The 24,164-nt window shown below is 46.6% G+C and overlaps 1 protein-coding gene and 1 long non-coding RNA gene across 7 annotated transcripts in view; both read left to right on the top strand.

The window, feature by feature from the left end:
- NTN4 (netrin 4) overlaps positions 1-4,061 on the top strand; it is a 130,378-nt gene extending 126,317 nt beyond the window's left edge. For all 6 annotated transcript variants that reach the window (XM_051845776.2, XM_070052724.1, XM_051845777.2 and 3 more), the window contains one exon: positions 2,632-4,061. In XM_051845776.2, coding sequence (XP_051701736.2) covers positions 2,632-2,768 — 137 coding nt within the window. In that variant the 3' untranslated portion in view covers positions 2,769-4,061. The remainder of the gene's footprint in view (positions 1-2,631) is intronic.
- A 10,235-nt stretch (positions 4,062-14,296) lies between these two features.
- On the top strand, positions 14,297-23,809 carry LOC108176672 (uncharacterized). The gene is made up of 3 exons (XR_001793388.3): positions 14,297-15,331; positions 22,445-22,821; positions 23,468-23,809. It is a non-coding gene; the product is annotated as an uncharacterized lncRNA (long non-coding RNA).
- Positions 23,810-24,164: the final 355 nt, after the last annotated feature.

Here is a 24,164-nt window from a genome sequence, read left to right as displayed (position 1 = left end):
GAGTCTCTCTTAACTCTAGCACAGTTCCTCTTTTATGACTGCTGTTGAAGAAACCAGGCCAAGCGCCCTACAGATGATCCAACCTTCAACATTTTTCTGATTGGTTCCTTGTGGTGTCATTTAGTCTGTTCTCCTATCTTCTAGAGCTACTGTAGTCTCTAAAGAAAGTTCAATTCAAGATAAACACTTTGGCTGGAATCCATTGTAGATATTATGTATTTCATGTTGAATGACCTCAGGAGGCACATAGCACCTGGACAATCTCCCATCCATGTCGCTAAGTAAGCTTGGCCCTCAGACTAGAGCGAGAATGCCTATCTCTCCCTTGGCAGTTTTATTTTTCCTTTTGAGACAGGAAATAAAAATGTAGCGTGGGCTTTTGGCCCATCACTCAAGATTCCCGCATCCCAGATGGGAGTGCTTAGGTTTGAATCCTGGCTGCAGCTCCTGCTCTCAGCTGTCTCCTAATGTAGATCCTGGGAGGCGACAGGTGATGGCATAAGTAGTTGGATCCCTGTCACCCATGTGGGAGACTTGAATTGTGCTCCCAGTCCCAGCTTAGGCCTGGTACAGCCCTGGGCATTGTGGGTAGTGAACTAGAGGATGGGAGATCTGTCTCCCCAACCCCTTCCTTCTTAAAAAAGAAAATAATGTGTGGTGTTACTTAGCACTATATGAATATATACATTTATACATATATATAAATAATGAGTTTATATGTAATGAGTTTAAATTGACATTCAATTTAATTTTAACATCTAGTGTTTTCACTTAATTTGATTTTATAAGTGTATGTCTCTTTATCTTATAACAGAAAGTTTTATTTTATAAACATAATTATTAGGCCAGCGCCGCGGCTCACTAGGCTAATCCTCCGCCTTGCGGCACCGGCACAAAGGGTTCTAGTCCCGGTCGGGGTGCCAGATTCTGTCCCGGTTGCCCCTCTTCCAGGCCAGCTCTCTGCTGTGGCCAGGGAGTGCAGTGGAGGATGGCCCAAGTGCTTGGGCCCTGCACCCCATGGGAGACCAGGAGAAGTACCTGGCTCCTGCCATCGGATCAGCACAGTACGCCGGCCGCAGCATGCTGGCCGCGGCGGCCATTGGAGGGTGAACCAACAGCAAAGGAAGACCTTTCTCTCTGTCTCTCTCTCTCACTGTCCACTCTGCCTGTCAAAAAAAAATAATTATTTGCTCTATCCTATGGTATCTTTTAAATTGTTTCTAAATGCCAAAGTCAGTATTACTACAAACATTTGCTGAGGGAGATCATCACATTTTCTTTTATTAATATATAAACAATGAGATTGTTCTTGTGTGTGTGTGTGTGTGTGTTGTGTGTTAGCCAAATTTTTTTATTTGAAGTCTGAAAAGAATTTCTAATTACAAAGTCAGCACTTGATCTGGTCAAGTCTCATCATTTATTTAGTTATTTTTAATATATGCCAGACATCTGTATTCCAAAAACATATCTACTTTATATAAGGAATATGTGTTATTCTGTAAAATCTATAACTCTCTTCCAGTATGTTTTCCTAAATGGCTGTTTCACTTTTAGAAAATCTTCCTGGGGCCAACACTGTGGCATAGCAGGTTAAGCCTCTGTGTGCAGTGCCGGCATCCCATATGGGCACCGGTTCGAGTCCCAACTGCTCCACTTCTGATCCATCTCCCTGCTAATGCACCTTGGGAAAGCAGCAAAAGATGGCCCAAGTCCTTGGGCCCCTGCACACATGTGGGAGACTTGGAAGAAGCTCCTGACTCCTGGCTTCAGCCTGGCCCAGTGCTGGCTGTTGTGGCCATTTGTAGAGTAAATTAGCAAATGGGAGATTCTCTCTCTCTCTCTGTCTGCCTTTCAAATAAATAAAATAAATCCCTTTAAGCCAGCGCCGCTGTAGCTCACTAGGCTAATCCTCCGCCTGCGGTGCCAGCACACCGGGTTCTAGTCCCGGTCAGGGCGCCGGATTCTGTCCCGGTTGCCCCTCTTCCAGGCCAGCTCTCTGCAGTGGCCAGGGAGTGCAGTGGAGGATGGCCCAAGTACTTGGGCCCTGCACCCCATGGGAGACCAGGAGAAGCACCTGGCTCCTGGCTTTGGATCAGTGCGGTACACCAGCCGTAGGGCGCCGGCCATGGCCATTGGGAGGTGAACCAACGGCAAAAGGAAGACCTTTCTCTCTGTCTCTCTCTCTCACTGTCCACTCTGCCTGTCAAAAAAAAAAAATCCCTTTAAAAAAATCCTTAAGATACTCTTTTACACATAGTGAGTTTCCAAGAAATACTGATTTATAGTGGTGTATTAAGTGTCCATAAAATTCTTACTTCTTTGCCATAGAGGGTTACATCATCCAAAGTCAAAGTTCTAGAACCAGACAGACCTTGTTGGAGTCAAGGTGTGGCTTCTTGCACGCAGACACTGAACAGGTGTCTTCCCCTGCTTAGCTTCAGTTTCCTCCAATGTAAAACAAGAAGAAAAATAATGCCTACCTCACAGGGTTATTTTCAGTGTTAAATGAGATAATCTGTGGCACATAGCAAATGCTTATTTAAATGTCAGCTCTATATAAAATGGCTAAAGCCACATCTCTCCCTTCAATCAAGTATAATATTATATAGCCCTAATTTTGTTCTCTTTTAGGTTTGGAGTATCTTGTAGCCGGACACGAAGATGTAAGAACAGGCAAGTTAGTTGTGAATATGAAAAGTTTCGTCCAGCACTGGAAACCGTCGCTTGGAAGAAAAGTGATGGATATTTTAAAAAGAGAGTGCAAGTAGCAATGAAGGCGTCCAGCACAAAATGGCACGTCCCTGTGTTCACAACACAAACCGAAGGGAAAGGAGACCTCGAAAATAAAACTGGAATTGTTTAAAGTGCCAAAATGTATAGAGATGTTGCAATGCATGGGCCTGGAGGTGGCCTAACCTCTCTCATCTGGGTCCATGTTTAAAATACAGGTTTGTTTCATAAAAATAAGGAATGAAAAAACCCTCCACTGACATCTGTTTTCTATGGGACCGGCTCTGAGATTCCTAACTGTTGAGGATATTTTAATAGTAGCGTGCTGTTTAGCAATAATCTGTCATGGGCAGTACCTCCAACAAAGCCTCCTCCCAGCTTCAACTCCGATGCTTCCACCTGACGCTACTGAAAAGCATTCATGAGATTTTAGGGCAACCCCAACCCGAGTATCAGAAAAGGTGTTTCTTAAAAAGAGCCTTCTCTGGCGTGTTGTGTGCGAACTTTGGTCTGGGGGGTGTGAAAGGGACCCTCTCCACCTGTGGATAGCATTTCCTTGTATAAAGCACTTTAACTGTGTTGTGAGATTTCGGAGACTGCTGTTGACTGGCAGGAAAGAAAAGGGCATGGAAGAAAACCGACTGAAACGGAAGCACTGCCACAAAACGTGGACAGGAGTGGCCCCGGAAAGGAGGCTGAGCTATTTGCCTCTGAACACACGGAGACTCGACGTCCCAGGGCAATAGGTTGGCGTGAAGTCTCAGCCACAGGCTCCAAGTTAAGAGTCCCAGAGGCCAGCGTGATGAAACTTTTAAACAAACTAAACAAGAACAGACTTCAAAACGAGAGAAAGAAATCCTAAGAGTAGAAATATGCTTGGGTAAAGAGGTTACGGACTTTGCATTCTAAAAAGCTCATTTGTTTGCAGTGCACTTGGATACACTTCAAAAATTGTCGACACAGAATTTGTTATATTTTTGTGGTTAGTATTTAAACCCGAACATCAAAATGGCTTTCCTCTTTGTCTTTATTAACAGTATATGGTCATTATATTTACCCACTGTTTAACACAATGTATGGGATGGTTCACCAAATTACACTTTTTCATGATAATTCATTTTCTGTACCCATGTGTGACCACTATACATACAGTTTCTTCTGTTCTTGAATATGTAACACCTGAACCACAGTGCCATAAGATTAACTTCACATAAAAAAAAAAAATTCCTGAAGTCCTGTGGACTTGCAAAATATATATATATTGCTTTGTTAATTTGTTTTTATATTTCCTATATGTAATAAAGGAATATGATCTCCTGGTTTTTCTCTCATTTCCTGATGCTAAAGATTATTTTCTCTTAATGATGGAACTTAAATCTAATTCTTAATTAAGAAAGTTAATGGAGGCCGGTGCCGCGGCTCACTAGGCTAATCCTCCGCCTTGCAGCGCCGGCACACCAGGTTCTAGTCCGTCGGGGCGCCGGATTCTGTCCCGGTTGCCCCTCTTCCAGGCCAGCCCTCTGCAGTGGCCAGGGAGTGCAGTGGAGGATGGCCCAAGTCCTTGGGCCCTGCACCCCATGGGAGACCAGGAGAAGTACCTGGCTCCTGCCATCGGATCAGTGCGGTGCGCCGGCCGCAGAGCGCCGGCCACGGCGGTCATTGGAGGGTGAACCAACGGCAAAAGGAAGACCTTTCTCTCTGTCTCTCTCTCTCACTGTCCACTCTGCCTGTCAAAAAAAATCAAAAAATAAAAAATAAAAAGAAAGTTAATGGGGCTGGTGTTGTGGCACAGTGGGTTAAGCCACTGCCTGGATGCCAGAGTCTCATATGAGCACCAGTTGGAGCCCTGGCTGCTCCACTTCTGATCCAGCTCTCTGCTAATGGGCCCAGAAAACAGTAGAAGATGGTCCAAGTGCCTGGGCCCCTGCTACCCACGTGGGAGACCAGGATGAATTCCAAGCCACTGTGGATGTTTGAGGAGTAAACTGGCAGTTGGAAGATTCTCTCTTTCTCTACCTCTCTTTCTCTATTCCTGTCTCTCCCTGTAATTCTGCCTTTCAGAGAAATAAATAATTCTTAAAAAAAAAAAGTCAAACAAAGGCCTGTCATTTCTGCTCTGTGTCTGGGGGTTGGAATGGAGTAGAAGGTAATACAATGGCTTCAGTGTCTACTGCCTTTGGACATGACCTTCTTTCATCAGGGGCATTGCAGTTTTTATATTACATTCGCTTTGTCACTAATTTTAGATGGAGCAAAAGTTTAGTGTTGAAAAATACAGAAAAAGCATAATGGAAAAAATATCCCTGCACACCAAATATCTGCAGTAGCAGCCATTAGCATCTTTGTGTCTGCTGTAGACTGTTTCCTATGGACATACACACCTTTCTATAATTGGAATTACACCACGCATAACTTCTGCAGAATCTGCTTTTTCACCCGTAGCTTGTCTCTCGGCTTCTTACGTATTACTACCTTATCCTGGCAGCTAGAACTCATCTAGTAGGGTTACAATTTACAAGCACCTACAGCACACCAAGAAAATATTTTAAATACATCAGATACAGGGTTCTCCAGTTCAACTTATTTACAATAAAGATAACCCATTAAAAAGAAGAGAGGAGGGAGGGAGGGTTGGGTGGGAAGAATCAAAATGTTCCTAAATCTGTATATATGAAATGCATGAAATTTGTATACCTTAAATAAAATTTCTTTTAAGACTAATTTATTCAAAAGTCAGAGTTACACAGAGAGAGAAGGAGAGGCAGAGAGAGAGAGAGAGAGGTCTTCCATCCAGTGGGTCACTCCCCAATTGGCTGCAACAACTGGAGCTGCCCCAATCCAAACCCAGGAGCCAGGAGCTTCTTCTGGGTCTCCCACATGGGTGCAGGGGCCCAAAGACTTGGGCCATCTTCTACTGCTTTCCCAGGCCATAGCAGAGACTGGATCAGAAGTAGAGCAGCCGCTGGGGCCGGCACTGTGGCACAGTCGGTTAAAGCCATGGCCTAAAGCGCCAGCAACCCATATGGGTGCCAGTTCTAGTCCCAACTGCTCCTCTTATGATCCAGCTCTCTGCTATGGCCTGGGAAAGCAGTAGAAGATGGCTCAAGTGCTTGGGCCCCTTCACCCACGTCGGAGACCCAGAAGAAGCTCCTGGCTCCTGGCTTCGGATTGGTGCAGCTTTAGCCATTGTGGACATCTGGGGCATGGACCAGCAAATGGAAGACCTCTCTCTCTGTCTCTACCTCTCTCTGTAACTCTTTCAGATATGTAAAACAAATCTTTAAAATAAAAAAAAAAAATAGATCAGGCGGGACTCTAACTGGTACCCATATGGGATGTGGTACTATAAACGGAGACTTTACCCACTATGCCACAGTGCTGACCCCAATAAAAATTTTTTTTATTTTTATTATTATTTTTTTGACAGAGTTAGACAGTGAGAAAGAGAGAGACAGAGAGAAAGATCTTCCTTTTTCCATTGGTTCACCTCCCAAGTGGCCACTACGGCCAGTGCATTGCAGCCAGTGCACTGTGCCGATCCGAAGCCAGGAGCCAGGTGCTTCCTCCTAGTCTCCCATGCGGGTGCAGGGCCCAAGGACCTGGGCCATCCTCCATTGCCCTCCCGGGCCACAGCAGAGAGCTGGACTGGAAGAGGGGCAACCGAGACAGAATCTGCCACCCCGACCAGGACTAGAACCCGGGGTGCTGGCACCGCAGGCAGAGGATTAGCCTAGTGAGCCGCAGCGCCGGCCCCCCAATAAAATTTTTTTAAAAAGAGTGGAAATAATTTTTTTAAAGAGTAGAAAGATGTCCTTAAAATATTAAGTGAAGGTGCTGGCACTGTGGCACAGTAGGCTAAGCCTCTGCCTGCAGTGCCGATGTCCTATATGGGTGCCAGTTCAAGTCCCAGCTGTTCCACTTCTGATCCAGCTCCCTGCTAATGCACCTTGGGAAAGCAGCAGACAATGGTCCAAGTCCTTGGGCCCTTGCACCCATGTGAGAGACTGGGAAGAAGCTCCTGACTCCTGGCTTCAGCCTGGCCCAGCTCTGGCTGTTGCGGCCATTTCTGGAGTGAGAGGATGGAAGGCCAACCTCTCTCTCTCCCTTTCTGACTGTAACTCTAGCTCTCAAATAAATAAATAGAATCTTAAAAAAAAAAAAAAAAGTGAAGGGCTGCATACCCTGCATTTAAAAAAATTAAGTTAAAAAAGGCAATATAATGCATAATTAACTCCTAAAACACATGTATTGCATAATTTAGGGTTTTTTTTCTGATTCACATTATAAAGTGTTTGCCCTGGAAAAGGGCAGGCATGAGGGAGAGTTTCCCATGTTAACTTACATCAACTGTAGTGTTTGGTTTTCTTTCGATGAACCTGTACTACTGTTGTGATTTTTTTTTTTTAATTAACACTGACTTGCTTTTAAAAGTTATGTTCAAGTAAACTCGTAATGAAGGGTTTGATTCTATCTAGCTGGCCAAGTCGCCGGGCCCTGTGTGTCTGCCCAGTGCTCTTTCCAGCCCCCTTGCTGGCAACATTAAAAACCAATCCAAAAACCGTCATGATCATCACTTCTTAAGGTCTTGATTCTGAAGCCCCTTGAAACCCTACCACTTCACTTTTGAATTTCCAGCGGGCATCCCTCGGCTTCCAAAGGGACAGAAAGACAGCAAATGTGACTCTGTTCGCCATGTGTCCAAAGAAAACAACAACGGGATGGAGCCTGAGCTGACCTCCTCGCGGCCCCATCCCCGATCTGTGCCTGCATCCTACCGCCCCACTCCCACGTGCACGTCTCCTCCCGAGCATCGTTCAGAATAGCCGCCGAAGCTCCCAGGCAACCGTGCAAACCCGACTTCCATCTACGGCTTCGCTGGAACCTCAAATGCCCCCCTTCAAGAGCTACTGAGAAAGTCGCTGCCCCAGAGCTTGGCTTCCTGTCCCGCTGAGCTCTATTAGCCGGCACACAAATTGCATAATTGCCACGAATCTATCTTCCTGATCTGCCCCAGTCAGTGAGGTCTGTGCCCCCTTACATCATTTTCCCCGTGGAGGAATGTTACTAATATTTAGTATTTGATGCAATGGAAATTCTCAATCATAGGATGATCTTAGAATAGCGTCCACTAAGTGAGGTCAACTCTGTGGGGATGTGACCACAAGTCAAATAGTATTGTCCGCCCGGCTCTGCGAAGCAGAGGGCAAAGCCTAATTATGGGTAAGCACGGTTCTGTGGGACGCTTTGGGTTCTCGCTAAAACAAATCCTTTCCGAAATGATCAGAAACGCCTGGACTCCGAAGGCTGGGAAAAGGGCCTCTGTCCCCTCGCCACCCCCCTGCAATGCCTGAGAACAAGAAGCAGGAGCGGGGAGCACCGTCTCGGCCTGCAGTTTTGTCAGGGGCTCCGGGACTGAATGGCTTTTGTGCTCATTGTTTTGATGATAAGCAGTCCCCTAACCAAACGTCAGCAACGAGCCAAAGTTACTCACGAACTTATTTCCCACAGTGTGGAAGGAAAATATTTACGGACAGGCTCAGTTTTTGCAAAGGAGATTGGAAGGGTACAAACGGACTGGAGCAAAGGCGTGTGCCCTGCATAACTGATGGTCTGTTTTTCCATCGTTTCCACCGAGAATGTGCCTGAAAATTCCCTTTGAAAAATGATACATTGGTCTTTGCATTTCTACACTGCCACCAAAGCCATTTCTGCAGTTCTTTCCTGGGCTGTGTTTGCAACTTGTAATTCTGAAGTTTTTATTTCTGTCTCCTACTTATTTGAAAGGCGGAGAGACACAGACAGACAGACAGATCTTCCATCCACTGTTTTCATTCCCTAAATGCCTGCAACAGCAAGAGCTAAGCTGAAGCTGGGAGCCTGTAACTCAATCTGGGTCTCCCACTTGGGTGGCAGGGACCCAAGTAACAACTTGTAATTTTTAACATGACAAATTCCCAGAGTTATTATCAGTTCATAAATGCTGAAGAAAAGCAGAACGGAGTCACCAGAAGCACTGGGCTGAATATCTAGGAATTTCCAAAATGTGCAGGTGTGTGTTCTGTTAAGAAAGGGCTTTGGCACATGCTGAACACATACCTAGTTCCCAAACATGTAGTCACAGATAGGTGGTCATATTCCAAAGTGTACTTTGTAACAAATTGATTTATAAATGGAAGAATATCTCTGATGCTTTAGGGATACAACCACAGTGTGCTCATCTGAACAAAAGGAAACAGTGGCCAGATAAGGAACCCTGAAGAACCACTGTTAGCTAATTCTCCCAGCATCCTAGCCATTAAGTGGTCTGCCCAGAAACACCCTGGACACTACCCAGGATTTCAAATTCGATGAATGAAAAATAAGAAGGTTCATCCCCACGGCCAGCAGTGACTAAGAGGTGACTGGCAGGTGGGCGCTTTTCTAAGTGCTTTCCATGTGTCAATCTTATTCTGTCCTTCTAAATGCCTGGAAGGCACGTGCTGAGGTCACTTCCATTTTCCCAGAGAAGGACATCGAGGCGCAGAGAGGCTGGCTACATGGCTCAAGGACACTCAGCAGAGAACTGTGGATCGCAGACTTCATTCAGCCCAAGCATTCGACACTGCGGAGTTTCCATTTCAGCCACCAAAAGGGGACTCTGGGACTTAGAAAGCGGTCCACGGGGTGATGCCCACTGCAATGTTTTCCTCATTGGCTCTTTTAGATCAGAGCTGTGGGACAAGAACCAAAGGTCAGTATTTCTCTCGGTTTTCCTTTGCTACACTGCAAATCATAATGTATTCCCTCGGTTCCCTCAAAGATTACATAATTTTCTACTGTCATTCTCATTGTTACACCAGAGTAATGCTGCTTACCATGATTTACAATAAGAGGAAATGGTCAAAGTCCCTTTTTTATCTTTGCTTTTTTCCTCTGAGTCTGATTTCCTGAGGTCCATTTGGGCAGAAGGTCTGCTTCTGTGCTTATCAGAAATGACCCTGAACAAGCTACTGGGAAATTCAAAAGCAGTTCCAATCAAGTCTGTCAGCTCTGACTTTGGCGGAGAAATTCTCTTTGCAAGGTGAATGAGGGGGGCCAGTGTGTGCCATAGCAGGTAAAGCCACCGCCTGCAGTGCCAGCATCCCTTATGGGCACCAGTTCGATTCCCAGCTGCTCCACTTCTGATCCATCTCCCTGCTATGGTCTGGGAAAGCAGTAGAAGATGGCCCAAGCCCTTGGGCCCCTGCACCCACGTGGGAGACCTGGAAGAAGCTCCTGGCTCCTGGCTTCGGATCGGCCCAGCTCTGGCCGTTGTGGCCATGTGGGGAGTAGATGGAAGACCTTTCTCTCTATCTCTCCGTCTCTGTCAGTAACTCTGCCTCTCAAATAAATAAATCTTAAAAAATTGAATTCGTACTTTCAATCCTCAAGTCTTATGGAGAAAAAGCAGCAGCCACACTTTTCCAGTGCAGAGACCCAGAACTCTCCTTCAGGGCATCTGCTCCCGCAGATCTGGCCGGGCACCAGAGAAACATTTGACTAAGCGAAGTGGCAACTCAGATGCAGGTGGGCTTCTGACCAGGCTGAGACATGCTGTCTTAGAGACCCAGAACAGTCTCCACAAAGCCGCAGGATCGTTCGCAGGTTCTGTTGCTGCAGGGACATCCCCCAGCACTGTCAGAAATCTACCTGGCTTTTGTCTTGAGTGTTATTTTATGAACAACAGAATCATCAGTGCTGTTACGGTTACCCCCAAACTAAGAGAATGCAGAAAGGGAACTGAAGAAAGATCACCCCAGCAATTGTATACACTTACCTCAACCAGCCTTAAATAGAACGGTGCACACCTGAATTGGCCTTTGACCTCTCAATTCTCACTCCACTTTGGGCAATTTCCTTCCAGGGATCCATCAGCTTCATACCACTCAGACTCAACACGAAGATGCAGGACAAGATTCAAAATTCCCAACTTTCCCTCTGACCTTGAACACTATACTTGTCCAAGATACTACTTAATAAAATAAATGTAGGAGCAGATCTCGTGGTGTAGCAGGTTAAGCTGCCACCTGCAGCACCAGCATCTCATACGGGTGCCAGCTTGAGTCCCAGCTGCTCCACTTCTATCCCACTCCCTGCTAATGCAGCTGGGAAAGCGATGGAAGATACCCAAGTCCTTGGGTCCCCTCACTCACAGGGGAGACCCGGAAGAGACTTCTGGCTCATGGCTTTGGATCCACTCAGCTCCAGCTGTTGTGGGCATTTAGGGAGTGAACCAGCAGATGGAAGACCCCCTCCCCTTACTCTGTAACTGTGCCTTTCAAATAAATAAATAAATCTTTTTTAAACAAAATGTATTTATTTGAGAGGCAGAGAGAGGGGGTAGAGACAGAGAAAGAGAGTAACAGAGACAGTGAGACAAAAACAGAGAGAGTTCCCATCCTCTGACTCATGCCCCAACCACCCACATGGCCAGAGCTAGGCTGGGGCCAAAGCTGGGAGCCAGAAATGCAATCCAAGTCCCCGAAAAGGGTGGCAGGAACCTGAATACTTGATCTGTTATCATCATCTCCCAGAGTCTGCATTAGCAGGAAGTGGGAGTCAGGAATAGGTCCCAGGTACTCCACTATGGGATTCAAGTATCTTAACCAGCATCTTAAAAAATATATTTATTTATTTGAAAGGCAGAGTTATAGAGAGGCAGAGAGAGAGAGAGAGAGGTCTTCCATCCGCTGGTTCACTTCTCAAATGATTGCAACAGCTGGAGCTGGGCCGATCTGAAGCCAGGAGCCAGGAGCTTCTTCTGGGTCTCCCACGTGGGTGCAGGGGCCCAGGCACTAGAGCCATCTTCTACTGCTTTCCCAGGCCATTAGCAGGGAGCTGGATCAGAAGTGAAGCAGCCAGGACTCAAACTGGCATCTACACGGGATGCCAGCACTGCAGGCAGCGGCTTTTCCTGCTATGCCACAGCACTGGCCCTGTTAACCAGCATCTTAACTGCTTGGCCAATCCCAAGATACTACTCTTGACCAAAAGATTGATATATTGATAAGACAAAATAAATCATTCTAATTATATACTTTTCCATTTTCCCCCTTCCCAATTTCCTCCTCACATAATGTTTTATGGACCCAAAGAAACCATGCACGCCTACAGAAAATTTTAATGGGCAATTAAAATCACCAGAATGTCAGGCACTGGTGGCAGGCCAGTGGAAGAGATACTTGGTCAGATTTACCTTTCAATGCCTCATCAATCAGGCTGCCTGGGAAGCATCTTAATTTCCCTGTAGGCAGTGCCAGTCCTGCTCATACACTCAAGTGCACCTCTTCCCAGGCTGAAGAGGTGAGGGAAAGGGTAAACAAGCAGTGACCTTGGGAGAGGACAGCACAAGGGACAGTCCAGGCTCCACACTTCTTTCCCGTTGCTGTAACTGAGAAAGGAAATGCAAGGGAACACTGTCTTTGATCGGAGTGGGGAGAAAAATCAAGGAAATGTCTACCACTTCCAGCCCAGCAAGCAGAACTCAACATCAAGCACACTCTCCAACCTCTTCTGCGTGGACTCTTGGCTGGCCGTGACCTTCAGCTGCCTAGCGAGCTTTTGATCACTACTAAGAATACACAACTGGATATTTTTATCAACGTGTTCTCTGCCTCTGATAAATATTGCACTAAATTGTTTGAACCAAAAATATACTGAATACATTTTTTAAAAACAGTATTTACAAGTGCACTTAATTTGCAGTGCCCCAAATTTTGCAGATTTCACCAAATGACTCAAGAAAGAAGAGGAAGTGTAGGAAAGACTGTCTCCACCCATGCCATGTTTTCACTGTCCTTGATATTATCCTGCTCTGGCTAGACTCAGGCTATTTTGGAGAGAGTTGTCATTAAAGCCTTGTACTGGCCATAGTTCATTTTTCAGGACTCCAATATCTTTATGAAATTTGTTTTCTTTCTTCTCCATCTCCTTCTCCATTTTTCCCCCTTGGGCAAAAGAGAAACACAAAGAGTTTCCATTCACTGGTTCTTTCTCCACATGCCCACAACAGCCAGGGCTGGCCCTGGACCAAAGCAGAGAGACAGGAACATAAGCCAGGTCTTCCCACATGGGTTTCAGGAACCCAATTACTTGAGCCATCTCCACTGCCTCTCAGGGTCTAGGTTGGCAGGAAGCTAGAATCAGGAACCAGAGCTGGGGAAGTGAACCCAGGCGTGCTGGCGTGGGATGCTGGTGTCTTAAACAGCTACTTACCCACCAGGCCAGACGCCCACCTCTGTGTTTCCCTTTTGTAAACATAAAATAACACATGTGTTAGAACAAAACAATAAACACCCTACAACAGAAAGAATGGTTTATGATTATTTTTATGGGTGGAAAACAGATACCTGCCCTTTCTTCTTCTCCCATTGACTAAGTAGTTCCCTACGTAAGCTACTTGCTAAAGCGACAGGATTCAGGGCAGGGTAGGTATAGGCCGGCCATTTTTAGATTGCCAAGCACCGTTCCATTCGTCTCCATTCTCAGAACAGCATTTGGAAGTCAGTGTTACTATCTCATTTTACAGTTGAGGAACACGTAAGAGGGATAAAGGAAGCTGCTAGAGTTTTCAAACATGAGATCTGATTCCAGCTATGAACACTGAAGCTCTGGACACCCTTCTCATCACTGGCAGATGGTAGCTCTTCCATCCTTCTACTTAACACCTATTACTTGTGGCCTCCTCTGTGGCAGGTGCAGTTTTAGGTTTTATGGATCTAGTAGGGACCAACACAAAATTCCTGCTGCCACGAAGCTTACACACTAGTGTGGAGGAAGCGGTCTTTGGACGATAGCTCTCAGAATGCCTGCTCCTTCTCACATTGGAGAGCAGGTGTAGCGAGCACCCAGGGCCATAAATGACTCCAGAGGAGTATTCTTTCCCACCAGTAAAGGGGAGCTTCAGTACCATGGATCCCATCATCTGACTGTGCTGGACACTGCCTCCTCTCAGGTGATTTGAGAGCAGTGGCTGCCCGCCTTCTCCTGAGTGGAAGGCTGCAGTGACTTAGATCATGGCCACAAAAAAAAAAAAAAAAAAAAAAGAGTTTGAGAGTTGGACTACGTGCCTGGAGGGAGGCAGCAGAATTCTTCCTCCCACCGCCCCGTATGAAGCTGACAAGGTCTTGCTCTGTGCTCTGCATTCATTTTCCTGTTGCCTTTAAAGATTCCCAACAGCCCTGTCTGACACCCATGTGTGAGAAAGTCAGGCCTTCCCCACCTGCCCAAACCACAGAGCCCTGGCCAGCTTCGCTCCCAACAAGCCTGCTGCGGGGCTCAGCCGTTCCCATCGTGACAGCTCGGGAAGATTCACTTGCCTCTGTGAGAAATAGCAGTGACCATAATAGAAAAAGAAATTCTAGGCATTCTTTCAAGCCATTGGGAAGTTCCAGCACATTCCAGCTGCAAAAGAATTCAAGTCCCTCCACTCGCGTCAAAGCTCCAAGCGCCATCCATGTGTGCTTTGTACATCTAATAGAACACAGCCTAGTAATTAACTCTATAAATTCTCTCCCTATCTCACTTGCCGTGCACTGCAAGCTCATTCTAGAGGAAGGTCAACCTGAGTTAGCCCTAGGCTTTGGGCAATGACAGATCTCAGGGGCTTGAAGTCTCCCAGCATTACCCATAGCTATTCCAAGACACTGAGTCAGTCATTTGTGAGATTTTTGCAGAATATTTAATCCATAAACTTTGAAAAGCCACATCCATGACTATTTAGGGCTTGTCATAAAGAGAAGTTTCACTCCTCTCTTCTGCCTTTTTCTGGACCCAAATGTATCCTCCAAATCACCCTGTTTGAATCTCCCCTGCAAATCTGCTCACCTGTGATTCAATCTAAGAAGATTCATTTCTGGCTAACTTCCTAACTCTTCTTTGTCTGTTTTTCCCCCCTTAATAAAGGAAGGAAGGGCAATAAAAAAGAAAAGAAGTTGCTCTTCAGGCAAAAATAAAAATATCCCCATCATGAAGAAGTGATCCTGAGCCGCTTCAGCTGGTGCAGAGTGAGGCTACTGTTACCAGGAGATGAGAACATTGACCTTGACAGCATGACAGGGATCATTCTCACGCTCTCCTAAGAGAAACCATGTGCTCGCTGTAGCACAGACTCCACATTTAGCTCCCTTATGGAGAGTGCATGTGTCCTTCTTCCAATCACTTGAAAAGAAGACTAGACGGATGGAAGAGGAGCACCGTCTGATTCAGTTCAAACACTGGCCAGCAGAGGTCTGATTGAGGAGACAAACAAGCAACAATATATGGCACGAGGAGAAGTGCTATTAATGAACAGGAAATAAACGCAAAGGGAGATCTGAGTGAGAGCTGGTGGAGGCGCTACAGAGAAGGCGATCTGAAGTGGCTCCACTTCTTTTCCGGGTTTGGATTTCACTAGGCAAAAGGGATAGAATGCCACCTTGCAGCTGTACCAACTATGGGAACTCCCACGCCCGCACTGCCCTGGAATTCCGACACTGCTGTCCCTGAGACCCACTGCTCCGACGTCACCTGCACAACACTTGGATGCTCACCTCTGAGGCGGGTGCTATTTCCCCACTCTACACGTCGGGGAAAGGATGCTCAGGTAAGTCAGAGGCCGTTGTGCGGCAGAGAGTAAGTGACAAAGCGGAAGTCCAAGCCTAGGCCTACCCCCCAGGGTCTGCGCTCTTGGTTGTCAAAGTGAGTGACTTCCTGATACCAGCTCTCTCCATCTGCAGAGGCAGGCCATTACTCTGGCTCTCCCTCCCCTGAATCGCTTCCTTCATGTCCTCTAGACTAGTTGCAGGATCAGCTCAGGGTTTGAGGCCTGAGACATAACTCAGAGGGGTAACTCTCCCTCCAGCTAGCGATCATCATTGCCAGAAGCATCATCATCTCCAGTCTTCCCCTCGCTAAGACTGAGAAATGGTGAGAGATCTTTGGTCTTCAAGACAAAACAAAACGGGAGCAGCCACTTGCCTTAGCATTCGAGATGCCCACATCCCTTATTAAAGCGCTTGGCTCTGGTCACGGCTCTGCCGCAGGCTCTAGCGTCCTCCAGACAACACCCTGGGAGGCAGCAGGTGATGGCTCAAGTACTTGAGTCCTTGCCCCCACTCAGACTGAGTTTCTTGACTTCTGGCTTCAGCCTGTCCCAGCCCTAGCTGTTAACAGGCATGTGAGACATAAACCAGGAGATGGAAGATCTCTGTGTCTGTCTCCCTGTCTTTTAAATTATTTAAAAGTGAAAAAATTAGAAAAAGAAGATCAGTGAAGCCAATAGAAGTCAGAATATGAAAACTTTGTAGGCATTAGGATCTTTTTCGGATCTTTTTTTTTTTTTTTTTTTTGCATTAGGATTTTTATTCCAGACCATGACCAAGTAGCAATAGGAGAAAAGCGGCATGATCAAATTTACTTTCTGTTTATTTATTTATGAGACAGAGAGAGAAAGAGAATGCTCACATTCATTGGTTCACTCCCCAAATACCCACAATAGCTGGGGATGAGCCAGGTCTGAAGCCAGGTGCTGGGAATGCAGTCCAAGTATCCTGCATAGGCAGCAGGAACCTGAATGCCTGAGCTCCCATCTGCCGCCCCTCAGGCTCTACATTGGTGGGAAGTCAGAGTCAGGGGCCAGATCCAGGAATCAAACCCAGGTACTCTGGTGTGAGATTAAATTCACACTCCTAATTTACTCTTTTTTTTTTTTTTTTTTTTTTTTTGACAGGCAGAGTGGACAGTGAGAGAGACAGACAGAGAGAAAGGTCTTCCTTTGCCATTGGTTCACCCTCCAATGGCCGCCGCTGCCGCGCACTGATCCGATGGCAGGAGCCAGGTACTTATCCTGGTCTCCCATGGGGTGCAGGGCCCAAGCACTTGGGCCATCCTCCACTGCACTCCCTGGCCACAGCAGAGAGCTGGCCTGGAAGAGGGGCAACCGGGACAGAATCCGGCGCCCCGACTGGGACTAGAACCCGGCGTGCCGGTGCCGCAAGGCGTAGGATTAGCCTAGTGAGCTGCGGTGCCAGCGACTCCTAATTTACTCTTTAAAAAGAGTCTCATAGATGATATATGGAGTTGAATAAAGTTCAAAATATATGGAGAATGAGTTGAAGAAAGTTCAAAAGTGAAAGCAAACAGATCAATTAAAAGTTTACCAAAGTTTTCCAGACAAGAGACAGTATGTCAGTGAAGACAGAGAAAAATGACTGCATATATGTGATGTTCCACAGATGGGTGAATGTGGAGGAACAGGAGAACCAAGCGTTCTCCTAGTTTTTTAGTTTGAACAACTGGCAGGATGATGGTATAATCTACTTAGATGGGAGAGAGCGGGTCTAGGGAGGAGTCCACTCCTGGCTTGCTCTTGTTTGAGATGCCTGCTAGACACTGAGTGGGAATGCCACACGGCTGGCTGCACAGACAGCTCTGGAGCAGGAAAGAACCAAGGCCGAAGGCTAGGGGTCTCTATTTGGGAGCCATAACTAAACAGATGATCACTCCGAACATTCAGTGGCATGAGACAAAAACGATCTACTTTTGCTCACATTTGCAGATTGGCTAGGGTTCCAGCTAGGCAACTCCGCTCCTGTCTGAGGTCTACGGGGCAGGTGGGAAGCTCTATTCTCTCTGTCTCCTGTTCTCCTGGGACCAACTTGCCAGCCAGGCAATGCCAATGACAGAGGCACAGGAGGGCAAGAGGAAGCATGCTCCTCAGCTCCTGATACAGCTTGACTTCTGCCAATCTATCATTACTCAAAGCAGATCACACATGCAAGTCCCAAGTCAGGGGCAGGAGAAGTATACTCTGCCTGTGATGACCCCCTGCAGAAAGTGGGAGACAGGAGCAAATGGAGGTTAGTAATGCGGTTTATCTAGATGAGATCACCCGGGATAAGAATGCAGGTAGAAAAAAAAAGGACTGGGCCTTAGACAAATACCTAAGATACTTCAGCATTTTCCAGTCAACCGAAAGAGAAAAAACTAGCAAGGATTTAGAAAGAGCAGCAGTTAGAGAATAATTAAGGGTTAGAGAATAATTAAGAGCACTAGTTAGAGAATAATTAAGAGAACATGAGAGAAATAAGACAGCACAATATTTCAAGAAGGACGCTGTCAAATGTTGCTGAGAAATTAATTCAGATGTGAACCAAGAAATGACTGGCAACTGGCAACCTGATCTGCCAGTCTAGATTTTCTATGAAAGCATAATAGGTCAGGTGAGAGGGAAGACCCTACCCTCTCCTTATGGGTTCCCAGCAGGAAATCGAATTCTGTTTGGATGATCACAAAGATCCCTCTGTCCAGAATGGCGGGATTAGGAAAGTGAGTAGTTGATTACAAGGTCAGAAAGGTTGTCTAACACCAGACTGTTGAAGCTGTTGAACGCCTGGCTAAGAACTTGGAACGCGGCCCTTTAAGCAATAGGAGGTCAATTAAATCTGAGTAGGGAGCGACAGATACTTGCTTTAGGAAGCAATATCTAATTGCAGTGTAAGATGGATATGAAAGATGAGAGACAAATGGCCAAAAGGCCAGTTAGCTGGTTCTGTGGCTCAGACATGGTGCCCAGGTCTTAACCTGTCAAGACAGCCTTGGGTTATCTGAGACTAAATTCCTAAAGCTTGTAGATGACTTCTTTCTCGCCTGCTTTCTCCTGGTTTGGCTGATCTTAGTTGATTTATGATAACTTCCCAACCAAAACCTGGATCTTGACCCTCCAATTCAACTTCCCATCTCAGCACTCATTCATCTGGGAGAAAGTAGTCTCACTTCTTTTGTTTCCATGTGGGCAACACCTCCAGCAGTGGGCTACAGAGGGAGATACAGAACCACAGACTGGGTCACAATTCCAGAAGGCTGCTCAGACTTATCCTGCCCATTCCTGCTACTCTCCTGCCCCAGCCCCATCTCTGCCCCTGTGCTAGACTGCTCACCCCCTACTAAACAGTCACAGAGTTCACAACCCAGTAACTGCCCTTGACACGCTGGCATAGCCTCTGTTCTTTCTCCTCTAGTCCCCCTCATCTCAGATGAGGCATCTGAGGGATTTTCCACCCCATGTAAATGCTGCTCCTAGCTAAAGCCTCACTTGGCCCTTCTAGTGACTCCCAGCGGGGGGTGGAGACAGAGAGAGGTTGTGAGCAAGCAATGACCCTGAAAGGCGGTCAGTATGTCGACTATGTGGCTCATTCTGCACCATTTTTCAAGAAGCCTACAAGGAAACTATACAGACAAATGTCTCACATAATGAAACAGTATTGCTAGCATGGCATAGTAATTTGGTTTGGAACATTTTTTCCTACATTCTCACGCCTGGGTTTCTAACAGATGCACAGAAAGATGAACAGGTGTTGTTTCTAGAACACAAGGATTACTTGAAATGAGCTATAGCTAAAATTGAGAAAACATTATTGGATCCGTGCTAGGATGTTCCTTGTTGATTCTACAGGGCCAGAATGGTTTTCCATAACACATCCGTCTTCAGTTGTTACGTGTGGTATTTCCCTGTTGTCCACTAGCCAAATATTCTTTAGCTGGCTGGTCCTAGCAGGAAATGGGCAAAATCCCGAAACTGGAAATTAGGAAGTAACGGCATTGGTACTCAAATCACAAGAGACAAGGTGAAAATAGATCTTTGCTTTAACGCTGCCAACAAAGGATTGGATGTGGCAAAAGTGGAAACTGCTACCTCATTTGCGTCACTACCATTTAGTAAGAATTGGTTTCCCTGAACTCAGCAGTATCTTTTGTGCCAAAGTAGCTGGCTGAGAAGCCTCTTCGCATGGAATCCTGGGGCTTCCCTGACTCCGGGTTCTAGCCGCGTCCTTTGCCATAGAATCCTTTTGTGATCTCTACCTCTGACTATAACTCTGCCACACTCCTGATGATGGAGCCACCCAGAGCCACCTTGTTCTCACAATACATTTATGTATTGGGCACCGTCAGAAACAGCTCTCAGACTATTTCATCATGTGATCTACTTCAGAGTGTGAAAACCAGACCCAGTGACTCTTGCCCAACAGTGGCCCAAGTCTCTGTAGCACAGTGTACCATGTTGTTCCCCTCATCTATGGCGCCCCCTAGCAGCAAAGTCCTTTTACACTCTAATGTCCCTTATTGCCCCGGGAGTTATTTTTTAAAAAAGATTTATATTTGAAAGGCAGAGTTACAAAGACAGAAGGGGGAGAGAGAGAGACAGAGAGAGCGAACTTCTATCTACTGGTTCACTCCCCAAAAGGCTACAATGCTGGGCCAGTTCAAAGCCAGGAGCTTTTTCCAGGTCTCCAATGTGGGTACAGGTGCCCAAGCACTTGGGCCATCCTCTGCTGCTTTCCCAGGTGCATTAACAGAGAGCTGGACTGGAAGGGGAGCTGTCACAACTCCAAACAGTACCTGTATGGGATGCCGGCATGGCTGGTGGCGGCTCAACCTGCTACACCACAGTGCCCAGCACCGGGAAAGAGATCTTGCATCCGCTGATTAACTCCCCAAATGGCTGCAATGGCTGAGAGTGAGCCAGGCTGAAGCCAGGAGATAGGAACTCCGTCCAGGTCTCCCATATGGGTGGCAGAGGCCCAAGAACACATACCATCTTCTGATGCTGTCTCAGCAAGCACAGCATTTCCCAGGCATATTATTATCAGGGAGCTGGATCAGAAGTGGACAAGCCGGGACTCGAACCAGCGTCCATAAGGGAAGCCAACATCGCAGGCAGCGGCTTAATCCTCCAAGTCACAACACAAGGCTCCTGGATACAACCTTCTCAGAGTTACTCCGCACAGAGTAGCTCACAGCAATTTCCTCATTGATCACCATATTGGCAAATGTTGGTATTGATTAAATCTCACAGCTCTTGCCAATAAAACTTTATTAAGGCCCAAATAAAACTTTGAGTAGGGCAACTAGGCAAAGGAGGAAATGACAGTCACACTCAACGCTGCCACTTTGGGTCTCTGAGGCAGGACCTGGGTCCACTGACCCCTTTCAGCCTCATGTCCTTGAGTGTGTTCTTGGCCTTGCCTCTTTTCCCCACTATCACGTCCAGATGAAATGGGGACATGTGAGTAAAAGTAGCTGTGAGTGTCTCTCTGTGCCTCCAACACAGGCCTACAGTGACCCGAGTTACACTGGTAAAGGAGTAGAGTCTACGACTTGAGCCTAAGCTGAAGAGTCAAGTCTCTTAGAATTTTTATTGAGCACCTTCTGTATGCCCAGTACCAAGGAGTTCCTAGCACTCAGCTACCATCACTAGTGCTGACGGGTGGCCCTGGACGGGTGATTACGTTGCATGCCCTCAGTAGGGATGGTGCAATGCAGGGTAACTGGGCCCTCGAATGGAACAAGCCTGGGCCACAGACGAGCCCAAGGCAGAAGAAGCACAGCTGGCTCCTCCATCTCGCCTGCATCCTGCCTGGAGCGCAGAGTCAACAGCGATTTTATGGTGTGGTCATTATTTTCTATTCCCCCCCTCGGCTCCATGACCTCATGTCTGGTGCTTTGACTGTAAACACAGGGCAAATGCCAAGACCAAAAGGAAAGTCACCAGGAAGCCCGGCTTCATGTGCCAGACCCACCTTTGTGCTTTGGACTGCTGCTTTGTTTGTTTAAAGATGGCAGGGAAAAGGTGCCACCTGGCTCAGTGCTCATTTGCTTCCTGCTCTGTTAGATATTAAACCCCCAACCAGGGCACGTCTAAGTCTCTGTTACTATAACCCACTGAGCAGCCAGCTCAACACCAGCAATGGACTGCCTCCTCCCCACCTCCCCCTCTCTTCTTCTCTCCCCAGGATCCTGTGAGCCGCACACCACACGGTAATAAGCAAGGGGTAAATGTACACTTGTTTCTGGTTCTACTCATAGAACAATAGAACAAACAAAAGAACTGTTAATTTAAGTTTTTGATAGGATAAAAAGATTCCAAATAAGCTTCCCTTAACAAATTCCCTTTGCCATTATAAACTAAGACATGAGCTTACTACCCAGACAATACAACATTCGTGTGTTATTGAATTAGCTTATTACTTTTGTTAAAGTACATTCTTGTGGTCACACTGCTTTTCATTCAAACCTGAAAAAAAAATACTACATGGGATTTAAAAAATAATTGTTATCAATGTCCATATTTCTCCTTGATTAAAAACAAATTTTAAACCTCCCAGCCAAGTTCTCTCAATGTTTTGAAGCTATCTCATAACAATGTCTAATTTATTAAGTCCCAGAACATTATAACAACAGTAAGTCTTTGTGTAAACCTTTGGCAGACTGGAGAGTTTTGGTTAAAAAAAAAAAAAAAAAGAACGTGAGAGATCCAGCAGAGTGCAGTGTCATTTTTGTACCATCTAATCCCCATTACGAAGTGATTTTTATCGAATTGAGAAGTGATCACCTGGCAACATAAACCCCACTGGAAAACCTAATTCAATAAACCAGAGGGGTTATTCCACGTCATCTACATGCTCAAACAAGAGCAAGCGAGCGAGCGAGAGAACACTGGCTTTAAGAAATCCGTACTTTCCAGCCAAAGGCCCTTCCCAGCTCTTGGCTGCCTGATCAGATGTCTGGAATTGTGAAAGCAAAGAAAGTTTATGGGGCTCAGGGGGCACCTTCTGATTTAGCCTAAGACGGAGATGTGAACCGGCTAACTTGCTCCGTAGTCCACATAATTATCTTATAATCACATAATTATCTAATAATTATTATCTCCATTTCACAGATGACGAAACAAAGACAAAAATAAAAGGAGGTGAGAAACCTGCTCAGTCAGGCGGCTAGGAAACAGCAGACTGAGAATGCAAACCTTTCCGCGGGGCCCACATCCCTCAACAGGACGAAGGATGCATCTGATGAAGCTGCAGATCTCTGCCAGCCCCATCGGTTGCCTCATCTGGGCATGATAGAATGGGGTGACCCAGCTCACTGCGCTGAGTTGTAACCCAGCAAATATTACTGAGCAACTTCTATGTGCCAAGCACCCTTCTGGGGGCCAGGGAGACGGCAGCCGACTGATGGACAGAGCCCCATCCTCACGGGGTTTACGTTCTACCAAGGAGCAGCAATAGATCAACAGGAACATCATGGTACCCAGTAGGGGTAAGGGCTACGAAGACAAATCAGGAAGCACAAGGAGGAAGGCAGGCTCGGGTGGGACTACTGTTTCATACAGACGGCCAGCGAAGCCTTCTCGGAGGAGGAGGCATTTGAGCAGAGACTTGAGGACGCGGCGGGTGGGAGGAGAGAGTGAGCTCCGTGACGTCCTGGGAAAAAGCAATTCAGGCAGTGGTGACACCAAGGGAGAGGCCTAAGCAGGCTGCTGTGCCGAGCTAAGGGAAAGACCTCAAGATGGATGACAGGGTGGCTGCAGCAAGGCAGTAAAGGGGGCGAGGTGAAAGGCATGGAGGAGAACGGGGTGGCTGGGAGGGCAGTGATCAAAAGGGGCCCCGCGGCCTTTCGGTAGGACACTTTGGATGTACTCTGAGATGGGAAGGTTCTAGAAGGCTTGCAGCAGAGGGCTGCCATGCTCAATTTACATTTTAAGGAAGCCTGGGAAGCTTCCAGCTATGCAGAGGATGAGAGGCAGCATGGTAGTGCCCAGTGTCGTGGATTCAGACCATGTGATCTGAGGCATTTCTTCCAGTCCCAGAATTCACTGGGCCCTATCATGAGATGGGTTTTTTAAGATGATCACCAGGGGATAATAACCAACAGAAGTTCTTTTTTTCTATTTAAAAACAATCAGAGATGGGGGCTGGAGCTGTGCACAGAAGGTTAATGCCCTGGCCTGAAGCACCGGCATCCCATATGGGCACCGGTTCAAGACCCAGCTGCTCCACTTCCCATCCAGCTCTCTGCTATGGCCTGGGAAAGCAGTAGAAGATGACTCAAGTCCTTGGGCCCCTGCACCCACATGGGAGACCTGGAAGAAGCTCCTGGCTCCTGGCTTCAGATCAGTGCAGCTCCGGCTATTGCAGCCAGTTGGGGAGTGAACCAGCGGATGGAACCATCTCTTTCTCTCTGCCTCTCCTCTCTCTGTGTAACTCTGACTTTCAAATAGATAAAATAAATAAATCTTAAAAAAAAATCAGAGATGTTTCCTCATTGGTAACAAATAACCAGAGTATTTCCTGTGCAAGCAAAAAGCAGATAGGTCAGTTATTGCTGGGGAAAGCTTACATTGCCTTTAACACTAAGGACCTCAGTTGGGTTGGTTTAGCTAATCACCACTCTGGAACCATAGCTACAGCTAGTTGACTTGCATTACTCCTTTAAGGTTAATTCTTAAAATCAGACCCAAAGGAATTACAAATTCGGAATGAGCACAAGTGGTTTTCGGAGATGAGAGAAAAGAACCAGGTAAACATAGCTCCTCTGATTCCATCCCATGATGAGAGTAGGCTTTGACAAAGGATAACTCGTAGAAATGGCTACCAAGGGTT

This window comes from Oryctolagus cuniculus, chromosome 11 (genome assembly GCF_964237555.1).
Source record: "Oryctolagus cuniculus chromosome 11, mOryCun1.1, whole genome shotgun sequence".
NCBI lineage: Eukaryota > Metazoa > Chordata > Mammalia > Lagomorpha > Leporidae > Oryctolagus > Oryctolagus cuniculus.
This window is presented reverse-complemented; position numbering and strand designations above follow the sequence as displayed.